The 27,283-nt window shown below is 37.7% G+C and overlaps 1 protein-coding gene across 2 annotated transcripts in view; it reads right to left on the minus strand.

Annotated features, from left to right (window-relative positions):
- The window catches only part of LOC117421291 (ephrin type-A receptor 5-like), a 195,212-nt gene that overhangs the window by 61,103 nt on the left and 106,826 nt on the right, over nt 1–27,283 (minus strand). For both annotated transcript variants that reach the window (XM_059026363.1, XM_059026353.1), the window contains exons 4-5: nt 22,308–22,463; nt 12,226–12,561 (exon numbers count right to left, since the gene is read on the minus strand). In XM_059026363.1, the coding sequence (XP_058882346.1) occupies nt 12,226–12,561; nt 22,308–22,463 (492 nt within the window). The remainder of the gene's footprint in view (nt 1–12,225; nt 12,562–22,307; nt 22,464–27,283) is intronic.

Here is a 27,283-nt window from a genome sequence, read left to right on the forward strand (position 1 = left end):
GAGGAAAACTTCAGGCACTGTTATAAGGATCTTGAGCCAAGAAAGTCAGCTGGCTTATCTGTGCCAAAAAGTACAAGAGCCAAAAACTGCATGGGACTTTCTACTGATACGGCTTCAAGAATTGATTAAATGTATGGAAACCCAATACACATATTAGAGGGCCCTTCTCTATTTAGTACTGCAAACAGAAGAAATGTGGGTGAAGTGTGTATAAAAAATAGCCTTACAAATACAGTGGTGCCTTGCAGAGAATCTTGGTACAAAAACTATAACAACTAGTTATTTGGTTTAGAATTCTTGGCTAAGTTTGTGTTCTTTTTTCTTGGTTTTGGAATGCACGTCACTGCAATTTATTTTCAACCGTTATAACAAACTGTTGTGCTTCATTTGAAACTACCATTGTAAACTTTCAGATTCACCACAGTACATATTTCCAATCTGCCATTAAAATTGCCTATCAGACTTTACAATCTTTAATGTCTGCTTTGAACTTGCAACTCAAATAACACAAGAGATCACCCTTTAGTGTGAATGCATATTAAACAGTTAAACAAATGGCATGATATTTGTTCACAGGCGTATACTATTGCATCTCTAAACAAAAGCTCTTGAACCCAGCAATCCGCAGGGCTGATATCTCAATTATATTTAGACAGACATTTCCTCTGAACCAGTTTATCTTTTGATTAAACAGAAGCAGCTTTTTGTTGTTGTTTGTCCACTGTTTTCTGAATGGAGTGGAGGAAACTGAGCAATTTTTCCTTCTCAAACTCAGCACAATTTCCTGCAACAGGAACCTCTGTGTTCACCTTCACAGCTATTTTCATATATATATATATATATATATATATATATATATATATATATATATATATATATATATATACAAGTAGAACCTCCATATCCACCTTCACAGCTGTTTTCATATAGATATTATTATTTATTTCTTAGCAGACGCCCTTATCCAGGGCGACTTACAATTGTTACAAGATATCATTATACATTATTTCACATTATACAGATATCACATTATTTTATACATACAATTACCCATTTATACAGTTGGGTTTTTTTACTGGAGCAATCTGGGTAAAGTACCTTGCTCAAGGGTACAGCAGCAGTGTCCCCCACCTGGGATTGAACCCACGACCCTCCGGTCAAGAGTCCAGAGCCCTAACCACTACTCCACACTGCTACCCCTCTGTATCCACCTTCACAACTGTTTTCATACATATACAAGTACAGTACAAATAAATATACTGGGCCCAAAAGCCTTTAAAAAATGTGTGGGAAATTGACTACTGGTCCAAAGCTGCCAGTCCACATGGTAAGACAATAAATGCATACATGCCAACAGTTCCTATATGGTCGGGACAGTCCCAATTTCCTAGCAAATGTCCCGTGTCCCGATGCATTGGAAGAAAGTCCCGATATTTACCCATAAAAAAAAAAAAAATCATGTATTCTCCACTGTAGTTAGTGAAAACCACATGCTGTGCTCTTTGTGCGGCTGACACATCTGCTGATCACTAAACTTATACAAAGGTAAGAACGCTTCATGTCTATTTTTACTGTCATGATTGTCGTGTGATGTTGAGTTTGGGTAATACGTCTATTATATGATAATGAGTGTTTTTTGTGTATGACCTCTCCCATGTATATGACCCCCCAGGGGACAAGCGTCCTGCTGAACAGTTTCCAAATGTTGGAAAATATGTCAATGTATTACATAAAATTTAATTTTAAAGCCAAACTGCTTTTTTCCAAGCATACTGACAATGTTCAGTAAAAAAACATATTGTAGTCAGTATCATTTTAACTGACTGTTATTATATAACAGTGGCTGTTTACAACAAAAATAGAGGCAGCACGCTTTGATAGTAGCGCAATTATTTCTTAAAAAAAATCCCTTACCCCTTTTTTTTTTTGACATGGGTTTACAACAAACTTTAAAGTGTCGTGCCAGTGTCATTTTATGGCAATTAAGGAGGGGCTATAATAATATTTTTTATGTTATGCATTAATAGATGTTTACAACAAGTTTGTAAGATTTTAGATTGATATTTTGGAAACATTCCAATTTTACTTACCTAATCATGGCCATCCTGTTTTACAGAACATCTAACATTTACTTGTTGTCTCTGCTTTTTTGTTATCTCAAGAGGATGGTTAAATGTAATTATTTGTTAAATGTTTCATAGTACAAAAAAAGATTTGTTAATTTGCTGTTTCTTTTTTTTAACTGCATTCTATTAATATGTGGTTTATGAGGCTACCTCACTCATCAACGGGGTCAGAATCAATAGCTTCATTGTAATATGAATTTCAAGTTAAAATTAAATATGTCTGGTAAAAGATGTACAATTCTTAACTCCACATGAATTCAAAGAGAGGTTATAACTACTATAATTACAATAAGGGAAGCTCCTTTATATTAACCTGTAACTACTATCAACGGGTCTTGCCCACAGCTCTTCTGCTACACGCAGCCACTCACTGTACCCTCTACTGGTTTCATGTCAAGTCAGTGCCAGTTGTATGGTGGCGTTCTATGGTGGCGTTCTTGCTGGGCTGGCTACTCTGAGTATTTGGGCCCAGAGGACCCGTGGATAGTAGTTGCGTGACATTTCTTGATCAATCATGCAATTTAAAATTAATAATTTTTGGAGCTACTAGGAGTTAGTTCTAGTCATATGAAGTTCATGTTTTGCAAAAGGAAAGAACAAAGCTTTTCCAATTTTTTTCAGGTTCATTTTTTAAAAACATAATTCTTTTTTACTTATTATGACCTTTTTTACTTACATGCCCCAAATGAGAACCTAACATGCTCAGAATTTCTCAAGACGCTTGGGAAAGCGCAGAAAGACCAACACCAAAGTACCTCCCAAACTCTGCTCCTTTACAGCAGGAATGTGGGAACCTGTATATTTACAAGATTAATTCAGTCCAGCCTGTGGGTTTATAAGTCCATCCCATCAATTTAAATTGTACAAACGTCCAGGTCAAAAAAGTTTTAATTACTGCTTCATCAAATGCAGGCTGTTTGCATGATTTAATTAAGTATGTCATAATATTTTGTCCTACAGTACAACTACAAAAATATTATTAAACAAATATATTGGTAACGTACATCCTTATCTGTAGATCTATGAAATAAAACATACTACTACAACTGACATCCACTGTATTCTGTATATGTAAAAATGTAAGTGTGGCATACTTTAACCTTTGAGATTACATAAAACCAATCATTAAACGTTTACATGAACATTAAGTAAATAACTAATGTTTAGGTTATTAATACAGATACAGCTCAATAGTATAGCTTACAATATAATATTACTGGCATGTTTGGATTTTGCTAAATCTTTATCTGGAACTTCATCAAGGCATCATGCAAACAAATGTATTCAGGAGATGAGAATTTAAATTGCTCACACAAAAGTATTGATTATAGGCGATACTAAAATATCCACACAACTCATGGATTCTCAGTTCAGATCTGTCTTTAACTGTTCGCTGCTGTCTTTGTATCAACATTGACAGTAAGTAGCTCCATGTGAAATCTGTCCTTGTATATTTGATATACCAGCCATATGTGTTTATCTTGACAAGCAGCTTAAAAAGGTATCAGCATGGGAGATCAAGTAACATTTAAAGCAGCTGAGTTGATATTACCATCTCTTCTAAATGACAGCTCTCATTGACGTTCCTGGGACGCCAGTCCATCGCAGGGCACCACACACACACACAGAGGGCAATTTAGAGTGGCCAATCAACCTAGACAGCATGTCTTTGGACTATGGGAGGAAACCGGAGTACCCGGAGAAAACCCACGCAAACACGGGGAGAACATGCAAACTCCACACAGACAGTACCCTAGGCTGGATTCGAACCCAGGACCCTGGTGCTATGAGGCAGCAGCGCTAACCACTATGCCACCGTGCTGCCCATTATATATATATTAGGTGTGCGGTAGCGTCCCTGTAGTTTGACCAGGAATTCAATTTTAAACTAAACCTTTTGCCTTTTAATAACTTTTGAGTCGTTTGACGGATTTGCTGCTGCAGAGTTACTTACAATAGGACCTTGGTTTTATGTCACAAGGAGGTTAAGTGACTTGTTCAGGGTTACACACAGTGAGACAGTGGCTGGGATTGAACCTGGAACCTCTTGGTAACAAGCCCCTTTCTTCATTGAGCAGGCAGGTGGGCAGTCCTACTATAGACAGTGAAATCGCTCACTTGTTCTGCACCGGAGTTGGAGCGACACGACTGTTATCTGCAATTTTATTTTATTTTTTTCATTATTAACTCCTTTGTCGTGTGAGTGCATTACCGTATGCCTCCATACTGGTCATTATTAATAAAAGCAAAAGCACAATAGTATTACACCGTGTAACAATTTTTTTTTTTTTTTGGTTCCTGGGTAGTAAGTGTTATTTCCTAATTGCTTATGCCTCAAAAGTATAGAAAATGGCTATTATTCCCCACAAACATTGCTTTTGTGACCAGGACAGTGATATTTTGAAATGTACCTATTTTCCAGAACATTCCAGATAGATTCAGTGCTGAGTAAACTTGGAGTAACTTCTAGAACTTTCTAGAACTTTCCAGTAATATAAATAGTAGTATAAATACAGGGGCCTTAAGCCCACCAGTTCAGTTTAGTTCCAGCTGCCTAAGTGGATACATATCTGCATTTTTCTGAGATGGCATCAAGGTCATAGGAGACTTCAAAATGGTGGCATTCCTGATGGGTCTCCAAGGCGGTTTTACCAAGTTTACCTGCTATCTTTGCCTTTGGGACAGCAGGGACACCAAGGCGCACTACCACAGGCGGGACTGGCCACAGCGGACCGAGTTCTCTGTGGGGAGGAACAACGTCAAGTGGGAGCCACTGGTGGACCCCCGGAAGGTGCTGATGCCACCACTGCACATCAAATTGGGCCTTATGAAACAATTTGTCAGAGCTCTAGATAAGGAGTTGGCAGCCTTCAAGTACCTTCAAGACTTCTTCCCTAAGCTGTCTGAGGCAAAGGTCAAAGCCAGTGTCTTCGTCGGACCACAGATAAAGAAGATCCTGGAGTGCAATGAATTCCCCAAGAAGCTCACTAGTAAGGAGAAAGCGGCTTGGAATAGCTTTATCGCAGTGGTTCGGGGCTTCCCGAAAACAAGGCCGAAAACTATGTGGAGCTGGTTGAGACTCTGGTGAAGAACTACGGCACAATGGGCTGTAGGATGTCCCTCAAAGTCCATATCCTTGATGCTCATCTTGATAAATTCAAGGAGAACATGGGAGCGTACTCGGAGGAGCAAGGCGAGCGCTTCCACCAGGATATACTGGACTTTGAACGCCGCTACCAAGGACAGTATAACGAGAACATGATGGGAGACTACATTTGGGGGCTGATTCGTGAAAGTGATTTACAGTATAATCGTAAATCTCGAAAAACTACTCACTTCTAAATCTTTTGTAGTCATTTTTGTATTACTTTAGTATAAATACATGTTAATTTGGATTCATATGTTGTTTTTTTCTGACTTTATGTGAACGAAAAGACACAAATTCGCCCGTTTTCTCACTGGAAATAGGTAAATTTCAAAATATCACTGTCCTGGTCACAAAAGCAAAGTTTGTGGGGAATAATAGACATTTTCTATACTTTTGAGGCATAAGCAATTAGGAAATAACACTTACTACCCAGGAACAAAAATTGTGTTACATAGTGTTATTATTACAAAAATGGAATCACAGGATTTTAAAAAAATCAATCCCTAAATCCTGGGATTGGGAAAAGATTGGGATTCCCCACTCCAGTCATATTGAGTGTGTTCATATCATATAGTGAGTGCCCATCAACAAGCTTTAATTGTCTTACAGCTGATTAACACGAACAGACTACTGCACTAAACATTTTAACATGTAAGCATTTTGCTAAAAAATCATTGTTTCTACTTTCGACAAATTAGCTTTTGGAAATATTCACTTCAAAACAATGTGCTTATTATGGCTGGATTCGATACTGCACAAGACACACATAGCATTTTACATTGTCTCAGCTCAAGTGTTCAATGATAAAATTCGAGTTCAATACCTTTTTTTTTTAAAGCCTATACTTGTAACTTTTTAAAAAATCTGTTTTCTCTCTCACTTCTGCAGCCTAGATTATTTGGAAAGGTTTAAAAGGTTTGAAAACCACTGGTATAGCGAGATGTTTTAATATATGTGACTGTGACGGGGTGCCCGCTTCCCCCTATATATTTGTATTATGATTTACTGTTATTGATTGTATTTTGTATATTATTCTGTTTTGAAAAACGGCTGTGTATTGGTTCAAATGCAGTTGTAATAGTGTTTGGCTAGGATGGGGTTCATTCCCATCCAGGGATGATTGTTCAGGTGCAGGTGGTCAGGAGTTTATTGATTGTTAATTGTGCAATTAACTCCTAACCACCTGCTATATAAGCCCAGCTCCAGGCTCATTAGTTTGGTTGGAGTGAGAAGAAGGTACAGAGACAGAGTTTGGGAGGGTGTGAAGGAGATGCACAGCACTGTGAGAAAATGACTGCTACCTTTGTTAGTCACAGTAGATAAACAGTACATATGTTAGATTCCTGTAAACTGTGTTAAATCATGTTATACAGCATTAGTGATGGAGTACGGGAATATTCTCCATTACAGCTTCTATTCTCAGAGGTCCACAAAGAAAATAAAGAGGAATCCTGCACCACATTGTAAATGCAACGAGTGCATCAAAGAGCAGTCATCTTGTAATACAGCATCGGCTGGTGTTAGCATATCCCCTAGTATTTATTTTTCAGTTGATCAATCCATGATTGATTTATGCCATATTTTATCCATAAGCTAAGGATGTACCTGGCAATCTACGTTATACCAATTTTATATATATATATATATATATATATATATATATATATATATATATATTTAAAGCTGTTATAATTAAAATATATTTATATAGACAACAAAGCAGAGTATGTCCTTGTAAATAACATGTTTAAAAAGTGAAAAAAGAAGGGCAAAAGCTACGTTTCTCTTTACATGAAATAACTACAGCTATTGTAATTGACAATTTAAAAGATCTGGTTTGGGGATTTACAAACATACTTCATAGTCTAAAAAAATGTATTCTGTTTATGAAATGCTAAAAGTAGGCATTTGTTTACTTGGTAGCACATTTTTAATGGTGTGTAGAGATTTAATAAATGGCAGGAGTCCTTGCACAGGGTATAAATAACATAAAGGCCTCACAGCATTATTTCTTTCTGCAAGCACCTATCAACTTCATTTATTTTTCAACAAACCATTTTGTTCTTTCCACATGTATTTCCTAAATAAGACTTATCAGCAAATTGTATTTGTTTGGGGATTCATTTTGTATAATTGCATATGTTCACATCCTCTGCTCCTCAAACTGACATAGCACCAACACATAGACATGCACTGTGGTTACTGAGATGTGTGCAAATAAAAAGTATATTAACTTTGTGGCTTCTGCTATAGAGATAGCAAGGGGCTTCTACAGTTCAAACAGAATGTGCAAGGAATTATGCAAGATACATTTCTCTTTCAATTTCAAAATGTCAACCATTATGAGTTATGAAATTACTGAATAAGAATAACAAAGAATTATCTTCTCTTTGTTTCTACGGCACATACGGTACATGTCAGACGGTACATCCTTCTGTACTCCAGGCGCACCAGACGATGCTCCTGGATCAGCAGCTACAGCAGCTACAGTGTTCAAACCAACTTTAATTTAAAGAAGAACAGTTGTGAATTGCTTCACAGCTTTTGTTTTACATGTGAATCCTAAGAATAATATGTGAAAAACAAAACATATATCATATGCGCACACACTTAGCCCGACATGCGTAAAATGGCTTGATATCCCCAATCATTTGTTTTTTCACAAATTATTATTAGGATTCACATGTAAAATATAAGCTGTGAAACAATTCACAACTGGTCTTCTTTAAATTAAAGTTGTTTTGAAAATGCTAGCTGCTGTGGTTGGGGATATCAAGCACTTTTAATTGACGCTGGGACGATGGTGTGTATATGCGATATGTTATTGTATTCACAAATTATTCTTAGGCTTCACAGGTAAAACACAGACTGTGAAACAATTCACATGTGGCATCCTTTAAATTAAAGTTGGTTTGAGCGCTGTAGCTGCTGTGGTTGAGGAGATAAAGCCATTTTACGCGTCAGGTAGGCTGTGTGCGTATATGCGATATGTTATTGTTTTTCACAATTTATTTGTTTGATTCACATGTAAAGGAGAGCTTGTGAAACAATTCACAATTGGTCTTCTTCACATTAAAGTTGGTTTAGACGCTCTAGCTACTGTGGTTGGGGAGATAAAGCCCTTTTACGCGTGGCTGAGGCTAAGTGTGCGTATGTGCGGTATGTTATTATTTTCCAGAAATTATTCTTAGGATTCACATGTAAAACAGAGACTGTGAAACAATTCACAATTGGTCAACCTGGTGTTGCGTGCTGTCAGCAATTCACAATTGGTCAACCTGGTGTTGCGTGCCGTCAGAAGGGGTGGAAGCTTGAAACATCCTGCGGGAAAAAAGCTACATTATTCGTAGTATTATTATTATGATAATAATGCTGGTCATAACGATCTAGTAGTTCTCATTCATCGTTCATAATACACTGAAATGAATAAGATTGATAATAATGGATGGATGGATATTTAACTGATTTGCATTAGTAAGACTGGGATAAGGAAAATCTTACTTACGCTCAGAGGAGGACAGAAAGACCGTATCCCAGAGAAGAGCGTTCTTTTACATAGGGGAAGTGGAGGAGGTATCGTGTTATTTCATGAGTCTATCGTTAAGTATTTTGCACGACTGTGGAGTTTGTTGCTATGGGACTAATTAGACCAATTAGCGCGCACTTTACCGTGCTTTACCAAAGTGTAATGACACTTAAGTCGCACACTTTTTTTGCCGCGCACTTTTGGAACGAGCACAATCATGCGTCATTTGCGCGTGACACATCATGAATGCACTATAGTAACTTGCATGTAAACACCGCCTATGTTACCATATCACTACATCTGAATAAAGAGAGGAAAAGGGGCAATTGGCTTGACAGCAAGAGTGGAGGTTATCCATTGATCATCAGACCTCCTGATCAGTAAGTCGATTGCAGTGACGAAGCAATACTGAAATGGAGCGTTTAAAAACTGTGGGAAAACAATTAATAAAAATGTATAAAACAAACTAAGAAGTGTTCCACTGCAGATATTTATAACTAAACTAAACAGTTGAGGGAGGGTTGTACAATAAACAAAATTAATATAGAGGACTTTTTCTCAAAAGGAATGTACAATACTGATGGCCTTTTGGGCTCTGGACTCTTGACCAGAGGGTCGTGGGTTCAATCCCAGGTGGGGGGACACTGCTGCTGTACCCTTGAGCAAGGTACTTTACCTAGATTGCTCCAGTAAAAACCCAACTGTATAAATGGGAAATTGTATGTAAAAAATAATGTGATATCTTGTAACAATTGTAAGTCGCCCTGGATAAGGGCATCTGTTAAAAAATAAATAATAATAATAATGAAACTTTGCCCCATTCTGGAGACCCATTAATGGCACTTCAAAGTGGCCACACATCCCTCAGGATGCGTTGGATTGGTTCTTACTAAAATAAAACTAAGTTATAAAACTCATTGGGGTGATACTAACCATTCTCCCACACCTAGCACACCACAAACAGCAGCATTACATTAAATGAGCAACCTGTAATAAAGTTCTCCAATGGTCCCTGGGGCTAAAAGGTGAAAGGGCTCTTCTGTGTGTTACACTACTGAGAATTCATTTTGTAATACATTCTTAAAGAACAGTATTCTATAACTGGTACTGGTAACACAAAAGCCTTTCTCTCTACTATTTAAATAAGTGAACACTGCACTTTTATGGTACAAAATGTATAAAATGTAAGCAACATGTATAAATCAGCAGTTACAATATCTGTTTCATAATGTCAGTAATAACCGAGTACAGAATGACAGGTTATAGCAATGCTCAATTCACTTAGCGCTCACCCAAAAAGTATTTTACATTTCTTCTTTTATCGTGTTCTAAGGTTGGTTGTATACCTGCCAGGAATGACATAAGCCAAAAAAAAATCATGTATATGAGTTTGTTTTCTTTTGTTTTTTAAGTGACAAGAAACATTGCATTAAAATGGGCCTTGACAGTAAAATAAAGTGGTGACATGTTATCAGTCTTTCTGATGCCTTTGAATGTATATCCTATACACTGTACATCCTTAATTTCAATAAAACTATAGGCTTGTCTTGAGCTATCCTAAGTAATTACAGTATTAATTCAGAAAAAGAAGATTGGGTTCAGAATCCATTAGGGTCATCATTACTTTAATGAAAAGTCAATACCAGCTGCTCCCACAGGAAATGTACTCTTCTGAGAGAAAGGAAGCAGTCAGGTGCAAATTATTAAACATACATGCACTAAGAATTATGAATTATTAAACATACATGCACTAAGAATTATGGCAATGTGGAATAATTGTATTCCTTCTCATAATCAAATAGTGAAGGTTTGAAAGGAGCCCTGTTTTGTGTAATAGCTGTCTCAACCTTTCAAATGTTCATAACATAGAATCAACAACTCTGGTCTTTTGAAAGTTGTGGGCTCTTCATTTCCCTTCACATAATTTCTTTATCCTTTATATAAGTTCATTAACAAAGCAGCTTCTCACCCTCTAAAAAGTAGGTACCATTTTACAACTGCTTGTATCAGGAATCGTTCCTTTCAGGTTGCTTAGTGGGGCTGACTGAAGCTGTAATTTACCGGTTTGATTCAAAGCTAACTGACCTAAACCACAACACATCCTAGTCCAGGCAATTGGTCTGACCCTTTACATCGCCATCCTCAGCTATTTATGAACCACAGGTTGTGTGTGATGGAGAGGGCTGCCAGCATTGTTTCCTCTAGATAAACCCTGGATTGCTGATAAGATCATTTCAGTAATCAGTATACTATAAAGCAGTCTGGCAGTGCAATCCCAAATCAATGAAATATTGTAATAAGCACTGCAATATCAGAGGCAGGTCAAACCATACAGGCTACAAATATTTACACTGGTTTCAAATGTGGTGTGGCAAATTAGGAGGGGAGAGGTAGTGGGGGCACTACAATCCCCAGAATGCAATGGGAGTAAGCCAGGAGGAGGTTCACCTGGCTCTACGTTTAATGAGAGACAACTGCCTGTGATTAGCAGGCAGGTATATCAAAGAGATAGAAATGTTTGTTCACGGCAGTAAAAAAAGTTTGTTCATGAAAGAAAAGATAAAAAGGAAATGCAAATACTGAAAGAAAAAAGTTGAACTTTTAAATAAGTTGCAGTAAGATAGTAGCTTATTTCATGTTTTTGTTCTGAATACTGGTTATGTTAACAGGATAAATGTGATTTATGATGTAGATTCATGATATATTAACCGGTTCAAGTGATCTGTATTGAATAATTGTCCTGTACGATTTTGTACAGGCTGTTTTTTTTTTTTGTTGTTGTTGTTTTTTCTGAGGTAAAGAAAGAATTAAGAAGATTCTAGAGGTTCTGCTTTATTCCTGCTTCATCAGTGAGAATCAACCTTGACTAAACAAATACACTGTTTCCATATTCGGCAGATGGTAGGAACAATTGAACAAAGTGCACAAAGACTATTTTTTTTATTATTTTGATACATTATTTGTTTTTTTCCCAAATGAGAGCTTGTCATTAATCTGCATTTTTTGAAATTCTGTATTCTGTTGTAATATATAAAAAAAAGAAACGATTTGGCCAACTGATCATGAGTCTTGTTGTTCATTTGAATTGTATTCTAACCATTTTAATTATCTTTGAAGCATTGTACCCACAGGGTACAGCTGAACTAGACAACCAGTCTCCTTTGAACCTAGGAATTAGATTAAGATTTGATGTCCCTATAAGAAAAAAACAGTACTTACCCTTAAAAGGTTAAGTAAAAGGGGACAGTACATTGTTACACAATACTTTGCATAATAATAATAATATTCATAGTTATTATTTTAAAGGAATTCCTAGTAACCTTGTGCAGTGTTGGTTCTTGTAAAACGTTCACTTACCTCCCTTTCTACTTTTATGAGGGCCAAAAGAGACAAGCACGTACATACAGTTTACATAGCCCACTCACCTGCCTGGTTGGTGGTCACATTGAGAGCAACAAACTGCCTGGGAAGCGAGGTGAGCTCTGTGACCCCATTGACAGCCTCAACCTCAAAGGTGTAGTTTGTGTGCGCCAGAAGGTCCACCACCATCACTGAGGTGTTGCGGAGACCCATCTGCTGGGGGAGGAACCTGGAGTTGCTGCCACATTCCTCGCACTGCTGGGAGTCTGAGCGGCACTTCTTACACACTATGTTATAGGTAACATCTTTCCTGCCACCGCTGTCAGCAGGAGCGCTCCATTCCAGGAATACACTGGTCTCGTTGACATTGGAGATTGCACTGCGAGGTGCTGACGGAGGTCCTAGTTGTAAAAAATAAATAAATACATAAATATAGTTAGATTTATATTGACTTGTCAGTTCTGAAATATTAAAGTACACTGGTCAGAACTGAGCAAGCAGACACTATTACTATAAATGCTTAGACGGAGTGTATTGTAACTGCCTCAATTCTACAACTAACTCTTTCAGCACTTCAGACCTGTGTGCAGGCCTGGGAAAGATAACGCAACTGCCCAGGCGGAATCGGAGAGATAACACCAAAAAACTAAAACAACAGAGCAGAAAACTAATGAAATAATGCAGATGTGCCATGTCTGTCTGCCCATTTGTATTTATTTTTCAGTAGAAGACACTAGAACTAAATAATGAAGGTAGCCTGTAAAGGCACTTAGGCCCATATTCATAAAAGATGGCAGTAACTTCCGGCCAGTAAAAGAAATTACCGGGCAGTATTTAAAACTTGATTTATAAAACTACATGCTGGTTATTTTACCGGCTGGTAATGGTTTTAGATGTGATTTTCCATCACGGATAGTTACTGAGATATTTTATGTAACCCCAGGTGGGGGGACACTGCTGCTGTACCCTTGAGCAAGGTACTTTACCTTTTATGTAACTAGTTGCCAGAGGTATACAAATGAGCCGTGTCCCTACTTAAGACATCAATGGCATACACCGTCTGCCATTGATGTCTTAAGTAGGGACACCGTCTGTTTATACCGTCACGTTATAGCTACATGTCTGGAGACAGGTTGTCTGAAATATCAGGATGCCAGTTTTAAAAATAATAATAATTGCACACCCAGGTGCTGTACGCGAGTGAGAGGTTAGGGTAGGTTGTCACAGCTCATGATATTTTACTTTTGGTTGTGAAAAAAGGATCCTCTCATTGTTCGCACACGTTTCCTTTGCAGCACACAAGAAAATATAGAAGGCACAAGAGCGTCAGCAAGCTCCGGTTATTTTTCTCATAATATTATGTTTAAAACTTTTGTTTGAATGACAAATGGCACAGAAAGACAGCACCACACATTTACATTAAAATAGAATTGTTAAATGGGAGAAAAATCGCCTATGCTTTTATTTCTTACTGTATTCCATTAGTTTGCAAATACCTGCACAATTCATTCAAATACAACACATACAATACCATCTCAAATCTGTTTCTCATACAGTACACCTTACCATACAACAAGCTTCTTTTAAACTGAAATAAATCAATAAATACAGCTAGAACCCTGCCCGTCACACAATACGACTCGTTTTCATAGCAAAATAAGATTAGAAAACAAATTTGTATTTTTCAATATACAGCTATGGCCAAAAGTTTTGCATCACCTAGAATTTTAGCATTGAGACAATAAAAAAAAAATCTATATGAACGTAATTTACATCTTATTTAGCATCATGTAATCAGAGAAACTACAAAATGATATTGCAAAAGTCTACCAGAAGGCATAATAGTTTTATCCATAGTTTGGATAAAAAATAATAGTAATAAATTCATAGATTTACTGGAATCTTCTAAGATAAAGCTTTACAAATACTTTCAGTAACACAGTACAACTGACTAAAGTCACACATTGTTTTAGTTATTTTTGCATTTAGAACGCATTTTTCGTTAAAACATAATTGTCTTGTCTGTTTGGCCTAAATCTTTACTTAATTTCATAAACACTTTATAATCTAATTCCCCACTATAACTGCATATTATAAAACTTTTTTTATATGACTGTGGAATTGATAATATTACTATTCCAAAGGTACAATAGTACAATTTCAATATCAGAGAATGTATTTTTTAATATTAAGCTACAGTAAATATATCATTACATTACCTCCAACTATCATGTAAATTAAATGCTGTGATATTAAAACTCTGCACATTATGGGCCCGATTTTGGAAAGCGGTTTCATTTTCGGTGGGAACGGCAAAATCCACTGAATTCTTTCACTGAATATCCTCCTATTTTCTAAAGTGATCCTCCGTTTCACCTGCAGGCAGATCACATTTCATGCATACTTTTCTTGGTTCTTAGGAACTTTAAATGAATAAGTAAGTAATTTATGCAGCGCAATCCGCCCCCTAAAAAATAATTTGTCTACATATAAAAGATTTACGTTGTTAACTGCAATATTTAAAAAGTGTGATAGTAAAACGGCTGCTTTCATTCATTCCTATCAAAATGACATCTTGTTCAAGTAATGGATGTTTTACCTTATCCACTAAATAAAAAATAAATATGTAGGAAAACTGTATACACATATATACATTTCGCATAGGCTCCGAGCCGGAGGATATTTCAAATGATGAATAGCAAATATAATCTTCAACTGCCCCATATTTTTTATTAGATGCTGAATGAGGAGTGTAGAATTGCGAGGGAAGACCTGCTCTGGACACCAAAGTGGAGAGATGTGAAGAAAAACAATGCCTTGATACAATGGATCGGCTTGAATTGATGAACAAAGGATCAGAGGATGAAATGGCCTTGCGTTCTGCGATGTACTTCAGCATGGAAGTGTAGGGGCACAGAGGCGAATTGATTTTTGAAAGTTGAATACATTGTCCTTGCCACAGCTGATCCAATTTTGAAATCCGAAGGAATAGGATGAAATAGGAATCTTGAATGAGGTTCAGGTCACTGCAGCGGATACCTAGAGTACCTCTCTCTCTCTCTCTCTCTCTCTCTCTCTCTCTCTCTCTCTCTCTCTCTCTCATGGTGTATGCTGGGAGTTTGGGGTGGTTGTGAGTGAGTGTGGTGGAGAGTGCAAGACACTGTGAGTTTTGTTTTATTTTTTTCTATACTGTTTAACTAACATTTTTTAAGTGTCACTTGTGTGCTTTTTGAAAACTTTCGGGTCACTATGGTCCAGCGCAGGGGGAAATCCCCCCCATTCTCTTTTGAATCTTTGTCTCGTAGAAACGGGATCAAAATAGTTAGTGAAGAATATGTGTCGGTGGAAGACTGTGTGCTGGTAGTGGGTAAATTAGTAGGTTTTAATAATGTGAAGTCAACGGCTCGAATTAGTAAAGCCGTGGTTATGTTTCTCAGTGAAGAGGCGATGGTGTGGAAAGTGGTGCAGGAGGGAATTGTGATTAAAGATGCGTTTGTCTCCGTGCTGCCCCTCTCCTGACCTAGGGTCACTATTTATAATGTTCCCCCATTTGTAACGAACAAGCTCCTGGAAAGGGAGCTCACGTATTATGGTAAAATCATGTCTCCGATTAGGAGGCTTACACTGGGGTTTAAAAATCAGGGGATCAGACATGTAGTGTCTTTAAGTTGGCAGGTATCCATGATTCTGAATGAATGGTTAAAAAATGTGGCCCTGTCAGAAAAAAAGTTGTGCACCACTGATCTAGCTGATGTGTGGACAGATAAAAGACCCAATGTAAGACAATATACATGACTTAGAGCTAGTGCCACTATTTTTTCATGTGCCATTTTTATATGTTTAATCATCATTTTAACTGTGTGAAGAACTGTGTTATTGTGCCTAGTGGGTTGTCTGATCATGGGATTGTTTTAGTCACTGTTGTATTGCCTTCTTTAAGGTCACATGGTCCATATTGGCATGGTCATACCAGACGTTTACAGGACGTTCATGTTAAAAAATGTTTTGGGAGAAGTGGAGGGCTAACAGGCAGACTTTCCCCTCTTGGAGGCAATGGTGTGATTTTGTTAAAATACAGATAAAACAGCTTGGTCAACAATACACTAAAGATGTTACTGTAAGTCTTAGTGAGGTGCGAAAACAGCTGGAGGCTGATGTTATAGAGCTGGTTACAGCTCTAGAGTCCCAGTAATGCCCAGTTAATTGGACATTTAAAATTTAAGAGGAAGATGCTGCGGGAATTGTTGGACACCAGGGTGTATGGTGGCACTGGTGCGCTCACGTTTCCAACACACTAATGACACTGACACTCCCTCACAGTATTTCTTTGGAGAAAAAGACAGCAGAGAGTAAGCAGATCCCCTGTCTGAGGACAGATACATGGGAGGAATTGCAGCAGCCGGCGGTCATTTGGCGCTGTGCTTTTGATTTTTATTCTAAACTGTATACTGCGGAGAACATCTCACAGGTTCATGGGGTGGAGCCAGGCCACCTGATATAGTGTTTAAGACATGGCGTTAGTAACATATAAAACATGTAGAGAGAGGGGTTCCGCCTCTTCAAGGCCCAACATATAGAAGGGGGGTTCCGTCACTGAGTAGACCCGACAAACAGGAGGGGGGCCATCGTCTTTGAGGCAACCCGACATACGAAGAGGGGCACTGTCTTTGATGTAGCCAACATATGACGAGGCTTGTGAACTGGAAAGAAAACATGAAGTTAGTAAATATTAGAACGTATAGAGTGGGGTGTTCCGCCTCTTCAAAAGCCCAACATTATAGAAGGGGGGGTTCCGTCGCTGAGGAGACCCGACAAACGGGAGAGGGGTCACGTCTTTGAGGTGGCCCGACAAACAAGAGGGGTTCCACTGCTTGGGGAAGAGAAGAAGACGAAGGATCATGCATGCTAAAGGAGGGGTTTGGCCGGGGGTCCCCTCTGACTCACGGAGAACCCTCCACTAAGGTAGCATAGCTTAGCAAAGGGTTGCAGAAAGTGGAACCACTAACCCCCCAAACCGCCAATGCATATAGAAAAGAAAAAAGAGAGAAAACATTTACTAACAAAAGAAAAGAAAACCGTGACAAAGGGGTTAGAAACTGTAAACTAGTGACTATGTGAAGACCCTCCGCACGGTGGAAAGAAAAAGAAAACCTTTTTCTTCGGAGGAAATCTTTGGTGGCCCTGGCGGAAAGGTCGTCCCCACTCCGGACATACTAGCAATGGACTGATGACCGGAGGATATTTCAAATGATGAATAGCAAATATAATCTTCAACTGCCCCATATTTTTTATTAGATGCTGAATGAGGAGTGTAGAATTGCGAAGGAAGACCTGCTCTGGACACCAAAGTGGAGAGATGTGAAGAAAAACAATGCCTTGATACAATGGATCGGCTTGAATTGATGAACAAAGGATCAGAGGATGAAATGGCCTTGCGTTCTGCGATGTACTTCAGCATGGAAGTGTAGGGGCACAGAGGCGAGTTGATTTTTGACAGCTGAATACATTGTCCTTGCCACAGCTGATCCAATTTTGAAATCCAAAGGAATAGGATGAAATAGGAATCTTGAATGAGGTTCAGGTCACTGCAGCGGAAACCTAGAGTAGGAAATCTGGAAATAGAAGGACCTGTAAATTTGGAGCATCTCAAAACCCCCAAAAATGCTGTTAGGCATACAGTTTCCATAGTTAAATCGTCAAATGGAGAAAAGCAGCCTTGGCGGAGAATAGTAATCAAGTTGCCGAGAATGTCTATAGCGATAGGCAGGTAAGCAGGAGATGGAGCCGGAGAGCACTTGGAAATTCCTTGTAAGAGGAGATGAACAGCTGGGATTGATAGTATAGTTGGAGAAGCGACAGACATCAAGCGGAATTGGTGTTGAATTCCTGACAAACAGAATTTGATAGTAGCTGGCGCCAGGTGTAGAGAGTCCTTTGCATGAACTATGAAAGCCAAGATCCAGTTCTAGTTAAATGGGGTAGGATTATTCCTTCTTTGGGAGCCGGTGAAATAAGAGGGTGATTGAAGTAGTAAGTGCTGCAGCCATGTATGCTTGCGCTGTATTGAGTAGTCTGCTGATAGTTAGGTTCAGTTGAAAATTAGCTGGCTGAACTGGGATGTCAATGCTGGAGTTGGCAGAGCTGTAGGGACCAGACTAAAATCTGGAAATCTTTAAACAAGAAACAGTGACAGCTGCATTTTTATAAATGTCTGGCAGATGGTGTGCTTGGATTAGAAAATAATTATACTGAAATCCATATTCACCGCTGCAGTAACTGCATAATAACAGGTGAAAACTGGAACGGCCTTTATTGATAATATGAACTGTACATTTGTATTCGCACAAGAAAAGCATTAATTTCTTTGATCAAAGATGATCCTATATATGTACTACTGTGACTGTTGGGTATATTTGAAGAATAGCTATGGATTTTAGATGTGGTGATAGATTTTTGATTTTTAGTGACCAAGTACTAGAAAACCATTGATTGTTAAAAAACCTCAAAATCTCTTAAATGAAGCGTTCGTAAATAAAGCCAGGTCATGAGGTGCTGAAATGAAATCATCATAGAACATAAAGAGGCTGTTCCACTGCTGAATGAGAGCCGACCACATTAATGTCTTTGCTAGCTTTTAATGAAATATTAACGTACAAATCCAAGTTTTTTGCTGTTGATGAAAGAGCAAGTAAATTGAGTCGAAGAGTCGCTATGTTGGTAGGATAATCTTGGAGGCTGTGTGGTCTAGTGGTTAAAGAAAAGGGCTTGTAATCAGGAGGTCCCCAGTTCAAATCCCACCTCAGCCACTGACTCATTGTGTGACCCTGAGTAAGTCACTAAGTCACTTAACCTCCTTGTGCTCCGTCTTTCGGGTGAGACGTAATTGTAAGTGACCCTGCAGCTGATGCATAGTTCACACACCCTAGTCTCTGTAAGTCGCCTTGGACAAAGGCGTCTGCTAAATAAACAAATACTAATAATAGGATAAAACAGGATACAAAGGAAAGAAAATTGCTGTGTGTGAGTTTTCTTCTGTATTCCAAATAAACAATTTAGATGTGGGTCTGTAGTGCTACATTAAACAAAAAAAAACACAAGACTAGATAGGGGTGACTGATGGCTAAATAAGGTAGATTTAATTGATGAAAGAAGATGATAGGATGAAGGTGGGCCTAGCTCCAAGCTGGATCAAGCGAAGGTCTTAGATAGGGTTGATCACAGTTATCTTTTAAAAATTTTAGAAGCATTTGGTTTTGGACCTGTTTTTATATCCCAAATTTGACTTTTTTATAGTAACATTTTTAATGTATTAAAAATAAATGGTTCTTTGAGTTCTCCATTCCCAGTGCACAGGGGGGTATGTTAGGGTTGCACACTGTCAGGAATGCTCTATTCATTAGCCACTGAGCTGTTGGTAATAGGCTGGTAATAAGTGGTAATAAGTGGAATATCAGTGCTAAATTGCCAAATGGAGCCAGTGAGAGTGACAGCGTACGCTGATGACATCACTGTCTTCATTGCTAGACAACACGATGTGATGATTCTGTGCCGGTGTCAAGAGGCTTTTGAAAGCGTATCCGGGGTTACCAGAGGGGCTGCAGTGGAGTTGGGGGGTGGTGTATGGGGGTGTTCCTGTGGACAGACAGGGAAGAGCTCCAAATTAATTGGGAAGGTGTGGTGGAGAAGGTGAGGGGCAGGTTACAAAAGTGTCACTGGTTGCTTCCCCTGCTCTCATATAGAGTATTAATTATAAATAACTTGGTAGCCTCCATGTTGTGGCACCGTATGGCTTGCATGGAGCCACCTGCAGAACTGTTTCAGAATCTTTTGTTTTAGTTTTTTTGGGACGACTTGCATTGGCTGAGGCAAAGGGTGTTGTACCTGTCCCGGGAGGAACAGGGGCTCATTGATCTGGTGAGCAGAGTTGAACTTTCTGCTTGCAGGCTCTGCAGAAGCTGCTGTTCTCCACAGAGCCGCTGAGCTGGAGGCCTCAGGCTTTCAGTTTTCTGAGGAGAGTGGGAAGGTTGGGTTATGATAGGCACCTTTTTAGTTAGATACTGAAAGACTGGACTTTTCACAGCTTCCACAGTTTTATAGGAGTGTGCTGCATACCTGGAAGTTCAGAGTGGAATGGGATGTGGAAGCAAATAGTGTGTACTGGTGTCTGGGGGAGCCCCTGATTAATAATCCAGATTTGAAGCTGGAAGTGTTGGAATCACCCAGTTTCATAACTATTATGGTGCGGGCAGGAGTGGCCAAACTGGGACCTGGACTGGTTGGCTGGAGTTGCCTGAGGCTGTGGCGGCATGGCTGGGGCTGCATTCAGTATGAGTAGCGGGAAATTTCCTAAGTCAGCTATGCTCAGTGTTGCCGCCTCAAATGGTGTGCAGGCTGGATAGTGTTGAGCTGGGTTTTAATGTGCCAGAGGACCCTTTCCCCTCACTGATTCTGCACTGAAACAAACACACATTGAAGAAGGAGAACTGCTGCATTGTGTCAGACTCGGTAGCTTCTCTTTCTCAGTGTGTGAGAGGACGGAGCTGTACAGGGTGTGTGTGAGGGTGAGGCATGCTGACGTCCTGCAGAGAATCTCTGACACTCCTTGGAGGAAGCATCTGAGTTTGGGGCAGGAGGTGCGGCCGGAATGGAGAACTCTATATAAGTCCCCTATATAAGTATATAAGTACAAAAAAGATCTGGAGATTTGCATTGCAAGATATTTCACACCATTATTGATGTCAACTCTTTCCTCAGTATAATAACTACCTTGTATGGGCTACATAGTTTTGTTTAGAGATACATTATTCCAGTTTATTAGAAAGCCGACTTTGTTGCTGCCCCAGCTTTTGTACATTCACTGAAGGTTGAGCTGTATGCTTAAAATCATATAATACAGTGGGATATGTGGGAAAGGTTTATGTTTGTAAATAGTTACTGATTTTGAAAATATTTCAATACTGTCATGTAGGCTACTTACACTTGATATATACATTTTTATCAGAATACAAAACAAGAAGCATAATGAACTTTACAACAAAGTTTGCAGATGACATTCATAAGCACCTGTTTTGCCTGTTTAGTTTGAATGACTGTGTTAAAAATAATTGTTTTTATATATCTGCAGCTTAATTTATTGGAGGTGTACCCAAACTGCAACAGGAACATTGTTTTCATACAATTGAGTGTTCTGCTGCTTTAATTTAAAGATGTGATTAGCCTTCATATCTGACATTTGCATTGTTACCACAATCTCTTCTTAGGGATCAAGTCATTGTTGTTTATTAATGCAAACAAATACATAAGCAAGACTGCTTTCCATTATTTTCACAGTTTTGAACATTGATATTACTTCTTAAAAGGAGTACAGTATGTGCAAGCCTAGACCGACATGTTAAAGAAGGTAGCTTGTAATAAGGCATTTAGAACCGCCTCTTTAAAAATTGTTCCAGTGCCACTGTTTTCAAATGCAAAAAATGTATTCTTTACCTAAAATTATGCTGTCTATAAACGCTCCCCCTTCTCCTTCGATTTTCTTGTGTTTCCTCAATGATAATAGCAGCTGCTACTAACACAGGATCCATGTTGAAAGTCAGAGTGACTCGATCTGAACTCTTTTTATACTGGTGGATAGTAGTATTGACCATTCTGAAGCAGGCGGAAAGCAATCTGGTGAAAGTTTAAAGTATCCACCACTTTGGTCTTTGGAAAATACATACAGATTCTTAGATCGTTATATATTCCGGCAAAAAGAAAACGTCTGAATAACTAATGACCCAAACTAGCGGATAGATTCCTGCTGTGTTTCATATAGTTTTACAAAATACTCAACCAGTGGGAAAAACAGAGGTGCAGAAAAAACTCGAAATAATGACGTATAGCGCTATCCTCCAGCGGATCTCCTTTGAAAATAACCCCCTATATGTCAGCTATTGTGTAAATAAAACTGACTGAAAAAAATCGTTATGCACAGCAGACTATATGGTGATGGAAGAGGATAAACACTGTAATACAAATGTGTCTTAACATCTTTGAGTAGCCATAGAGTATGCATTTTATTAGTCCCTTCACTAACCTGTGCTGAACAATCTGAATGACACATTGTTCCTTCATGAGATATTCCGCAAAGCTATTGAGTCAGGGGACTTACTTGTGCAGGCCATGTTGGTCGGATCAGTGTCCCTCCTAAAGTAGCTGTCCTCACATTCACAGGAAGTGGATGCCGTGACGTATGTGTAGCTGTGTGGAGGACACTTACTGCAAGTTAGGCTCTGAAGGGAGGCCCTGAAGAATCCAGGTCTACAAACTGTAGAATAAAAAACAGACTAATGTTAAAAGAAAAAGCCATTTCTTTTTTCCAAGCACATGGATGTCAAGTCTCAAGGTTTACTCGTGTTTTTTCACAATTCTGAGAGTCTCACGGCTGTGCAATGGATTCTCACCTTTGTGCATAAGTTTGTTATTGTTTGCGAGGCTGCGAAGCCCTTTATACATGATGCAGCGGTAAATCCAATATAACTGTCCAAGCTTATTATTTCATTTTGGCGGGGGGAAGGGGGGTCACCATGAAGAGGTGTACATTACCATCCTATATTCCTATAGCTGCTACGCAAACTCTCCCCTTACTCCAAAGATAGAGTTGCCTTGTTGTGTCAAACTGACAGTTTGTCTGCGCGAACCTTCTATGTTTCTGTACACAACACGTCATTACTCGGACAGAGTTGAAGGAGAGGCTGTCAGGCTGTCACTGTCTCGTTCACGCAGAAATTACCATAGAAATAAAAGGGAAATGGACATCAAAGAGAATTTAATTAATAAAGTCGAAAAATATAATGTTCTTTATGATGCCAGTGTCAGTGGTTATAAAGACAATAAAAAGAAAGACGTCATATGGTAAGAAATAACAGAACAATTGGATATTGAGGTATGTCTATCTCTCTTTATTTCAAAGTGACGGGGATCGCCACACACTGGTTTCGTATTTCTGTAAAATGATGCTTATTTGTTTTAATAACGTTGACCAATATTAATAATCACATTTACACACAAACTGAAGATTTTATTTAAAATGAAAATCAATAAAAGAAGTATATTCAATTAATTCAGTATTTACAAAGAAATATGTGTAGATGTATTCTTTTTGAATAATTTACATGTTAAACCAGATCACATATAAACATTCACTGTTAAATGTCATTTCTTTAGTGTGTGGTGTACCCAGACTATTGCTTTGTTTGTCTCCACAAAAGGAGCAAAAGCAGACAGTATTTTCTTTTCATGACTAGCTACAGTTGTGTTTTTTTTTTATGTACTCGTGCTGTATTCGTGTGGTTTGCTTCGCCCCCGGTGTGCATAGCCCTTAAGTCTAGGTCAGTGGCGTAGCGGTCAGCCATGTGCAAAAATCTTGATCCGTCACGAGCAACCCCCCCCCACCCCCCCCAAAACTAAACAAAAAAAAAATCTAGTGGTCAGGTTAAGGTTTTTCAGCAGGGGTCTCACTGGTATGAACACTTATGGGTTGACACGTCTGTAAGCAGTAGTCCCCAATTGTGATGTCAAGCTTTATTTTAGTGTACTGCTACTAACCTCTTTTTCATTAAATAAGACTAGGCTAAACATCTTAATTTACTACTATATATATATATATATATATATATATATATATATATATATATATTTTAGCTCAAAGAGCCAGCTGCCCAACGTTTCGATATGTTGTACATATCTTTCTCAAGGGAGCCTGTGTTTGAATCAAAACATTGGAGGTATTTATAGGTTTTTGACGGCATGACAACTACTTGTTATTGTTTACATTCAAACCCATGATTTATTCTTACATGATGTATATATAAAATATTTAAATGTTATATATTTATTGAAGTTTATTAGTTCATTCTTTTCTGTTGAGTCCCGCTGGCATAATCGTGTTCAGTCTATTTATCCATTTACTTTCTTTTATTCTTCTATATGTCGCATTGTCTAATCTTAGTTGTTCTAATACTACAAACTTTACATCATTTATGTCATGTCCTTGACTGGTGAAGTGCTGTACTATTGGTTCATTCATTTTTTTATTTCTAATTAATGAAAGGTGGTTCTGAATTATTTTATATAAAGTGGTTCCAGTCTCTCCAACATATTTGATTTCATCACATTTTTCACAGGCTATTCCATAAACAACATTGCTATTTTAGGTTTATTTTAGTAGGTATTAGATTTTAGTGGATATGTGGTGTTCTTATGTTTAATTATATTTTTACTTTTGTCCATGTATTTACACACTTTACATCTACTGGTGCACATGTTCATAGAACCTATTTTGTCAATTATTCTTTTATGTTTACTGTGAACTAAAATATCACCTAAATTAGCTTCTCTTTTGAATGCTACAACTGGGGCCTTAAGAAACACGTTTTTTAATTTTTCTAAATTATGTAGAATCCGCAAGTGTTTCCAAACTATTTTAGAAATATTGGGCAAAAGTTGAGAGTAAGTCATTATTAATGGGACTCTTTTGACCTTTTTTATCTCTATTTTTATAATCTAGTAGATCATCTCTTTTTAGTTTATCCACTTTTCTTAACCCCGTCTCTATAATTCTTTCTTTGTATCCTCTTTTTCTAAGATGTGTTTTTAATATATTTCTTTGTTTTACATAGTCACTTTCTTTTGAGCATATTCTTCGTATTCTTATTTCTAGACCCTTTGGGATGCTCTTTTAGTGTGTATCAGATGTGCAGAGGACATGTGTAAATACTGGTGCATGTCAGTAGGTTTACAGAAGAGGTCAGTCTCAATTGAACCTTCTTCAAGTTTTACTATGGTATCTAAAAATTATATTTCTTTTCTTGACCATCGAAGGTCCACCTTAATATTACTGTCTATTTCATTTGCCATTTTATGAAACTGGAAAAGAGATTCTTCTCCATGTGTCCAAACCCCCAAAATATCATCTACAAACCGAATGTATTCTGTATTTCCAAATTTTCTAAGTAATTGTTCTTCCCATTTCCCCATGTATGTACTGGCAAAATGCATTCCTAATTTAGGTCCTATTGCTGTACCATCGTTTTGTTTGTAATTCTTATTAACAAATGTAAAATAACTGTTTTCTAAAACTATGTTCAGCACCTCTGCTGTTGGTATTGATTTATCTAGTCTATTATCTAGTGCTTTTTGACAAGCTTCTAAAGTTTCTTTACGAGGGACACTTGGGTACAAGGATTTTATGTCCATGCAAAATAAAATTGTATTCTCTGGAAGGTTGTGTTTGAGTGATTCAAGTCTTTTTAAAAACTGTGTTGTATCCTTAACATAGCTTGGTAATTTCTCAACGTGCGACCTAAGTTGTTTTTCTGCTATTACAGCTATTATGTGTGTTAGATTATCAATCGTGCTGACTATCATTCACATAGGGTGATTTTCTTTGTGCATTTTAGGATTTCCTCTTGCTAGGCCTGTTCTTGCATTATGTGGCTGCATGTATTTTTTTAATTCTTTTGATATAATTCCTTTATTGTATAGTCTCTCCGCAATTTCCTTAACCTCTTTTACCGATTTATTGATCTTATTGCTTTTATTTAATTTTTTTCCTAAACTCATAGATATCCAGCCACAAAACTCATTCAGTTCAATTTTCTTTATTACTGCATGAATCACTTCTCTAAATGCTTTTTCTATTGCTTACCAAATGTTATTTGTCAGCAATGCAGAGATAATTTACACACTTTCTGTAGAACTGTTTTTTTTTAAAGGAATATGCTGTTATACTATTAAGAACGAGTAAATTAGAAGGAATTTAAGTATGTGAACATGTCCTTAAGGTTATTACTACTTCTAAACTTAACTTTGGCTTAAAGATCTTAGATCTTCCCCAACTCAATATGTCTCCACAAAATTGCCCAAGAAAAAGTTTTCTAAAGACCTTTTAAGGCAAGACAACTGAAAACAGTAGATTTTTTATTTATTTATTTATTTATTTTTTGTCAGTTAAACCTTTCTTTTGGTGTTTTCCCATGATGGATTGGTAGCCAATTGTTTTCTGTTAACAACAGCTGAAAATGTCTCAGTGGGTGTTTAACTAACAAGCAACTGCATTGTATGTATTAGCTGAATTCAATGAAAAGCCAGTTTGTGAGGGACACAATACAAATAAAATAGTTACTAAACATTGTAATTATGCTCATTGTGTTATGTAAATGAACTGGCTCATCACTTAGAATTAATTAGCACTATCACAAATCACAGTAGCAGAAAGGGTTTTACAAATCCATGATATTTCTCTACTTGACAATTAAATGTCAACATGTATATTAGAGGACAGAGGTTTCCTCTCCAGGCTAAACCTAGTGTCCAAGTCATAATCATGAACAGACAATTCCAGATAACCAGATCTATGACAAACTTATATTTCTATGCAGATGGTTTCCAAGTTGGCAGTTGCACTGCGACATACACTGATAATAGTTTTGAGCATTACAGTATGTCACATTGAGACATTCCTGCGTCTCATATTCAGCACAGCAAATCACAGTGACTTCTGGTTAAAAAGTTAAAAACTGTCAGATTCTGACACTGAAAATTGAACAAGACCATGCACTCCAAATGATGGCAGAAACTTTCACTATACACCTTATACAGGTGTTGTAGGCTTTGACAATATACTAGATTTTCAGAAAAAAAATGCAGACATTATTTCACAGTCCCATCTGTAAGCAGAGAATCAATACAATTTAAAGTGATTTACATTCAGACAGTATCAGTAGTTTGCAACAATAAGCATCAGCCAAAACAAACTAGATTAAATGCATTTAACACATTTCTGTGATGTCACCCTTTGATCTTTTAATTGATTAATTCTACAAATCTTAACTAAAAGTGGATGTGTGGCTTTGAAGAGAGGGGGAGTGCGGGGCAGATAAATTGTTGATTAACAAATCCACAGTTTATGCTACAAAACCACAGAAAACTGTTGATTTGTCAACAAAACCAGAATCAGAACAATTCAACAGAATAGTGAATACCATTTTATTATACAATAATCATTTCAACACTTAGTTAATTCTAGTGTTACACATTTCAAATGTAACACTTAGACAAGGGCTTGCAATTTCAGTTTATCATTTC

This window comes from Acipenser ruthenus, chromosome 1, assembly GCF_902713425.1.
Source record: "Acipenser ruthenus chromosome 1, fAciRut3.2 maternal haplotype, whole genome shotgun sequence".
Lineage (NCBI taxonomy): Eukaryota > Metazoa > Chordata > Actinopteri > Acipenseriformes > Acipenseridae > Acipenser > Acipenser ruthenus.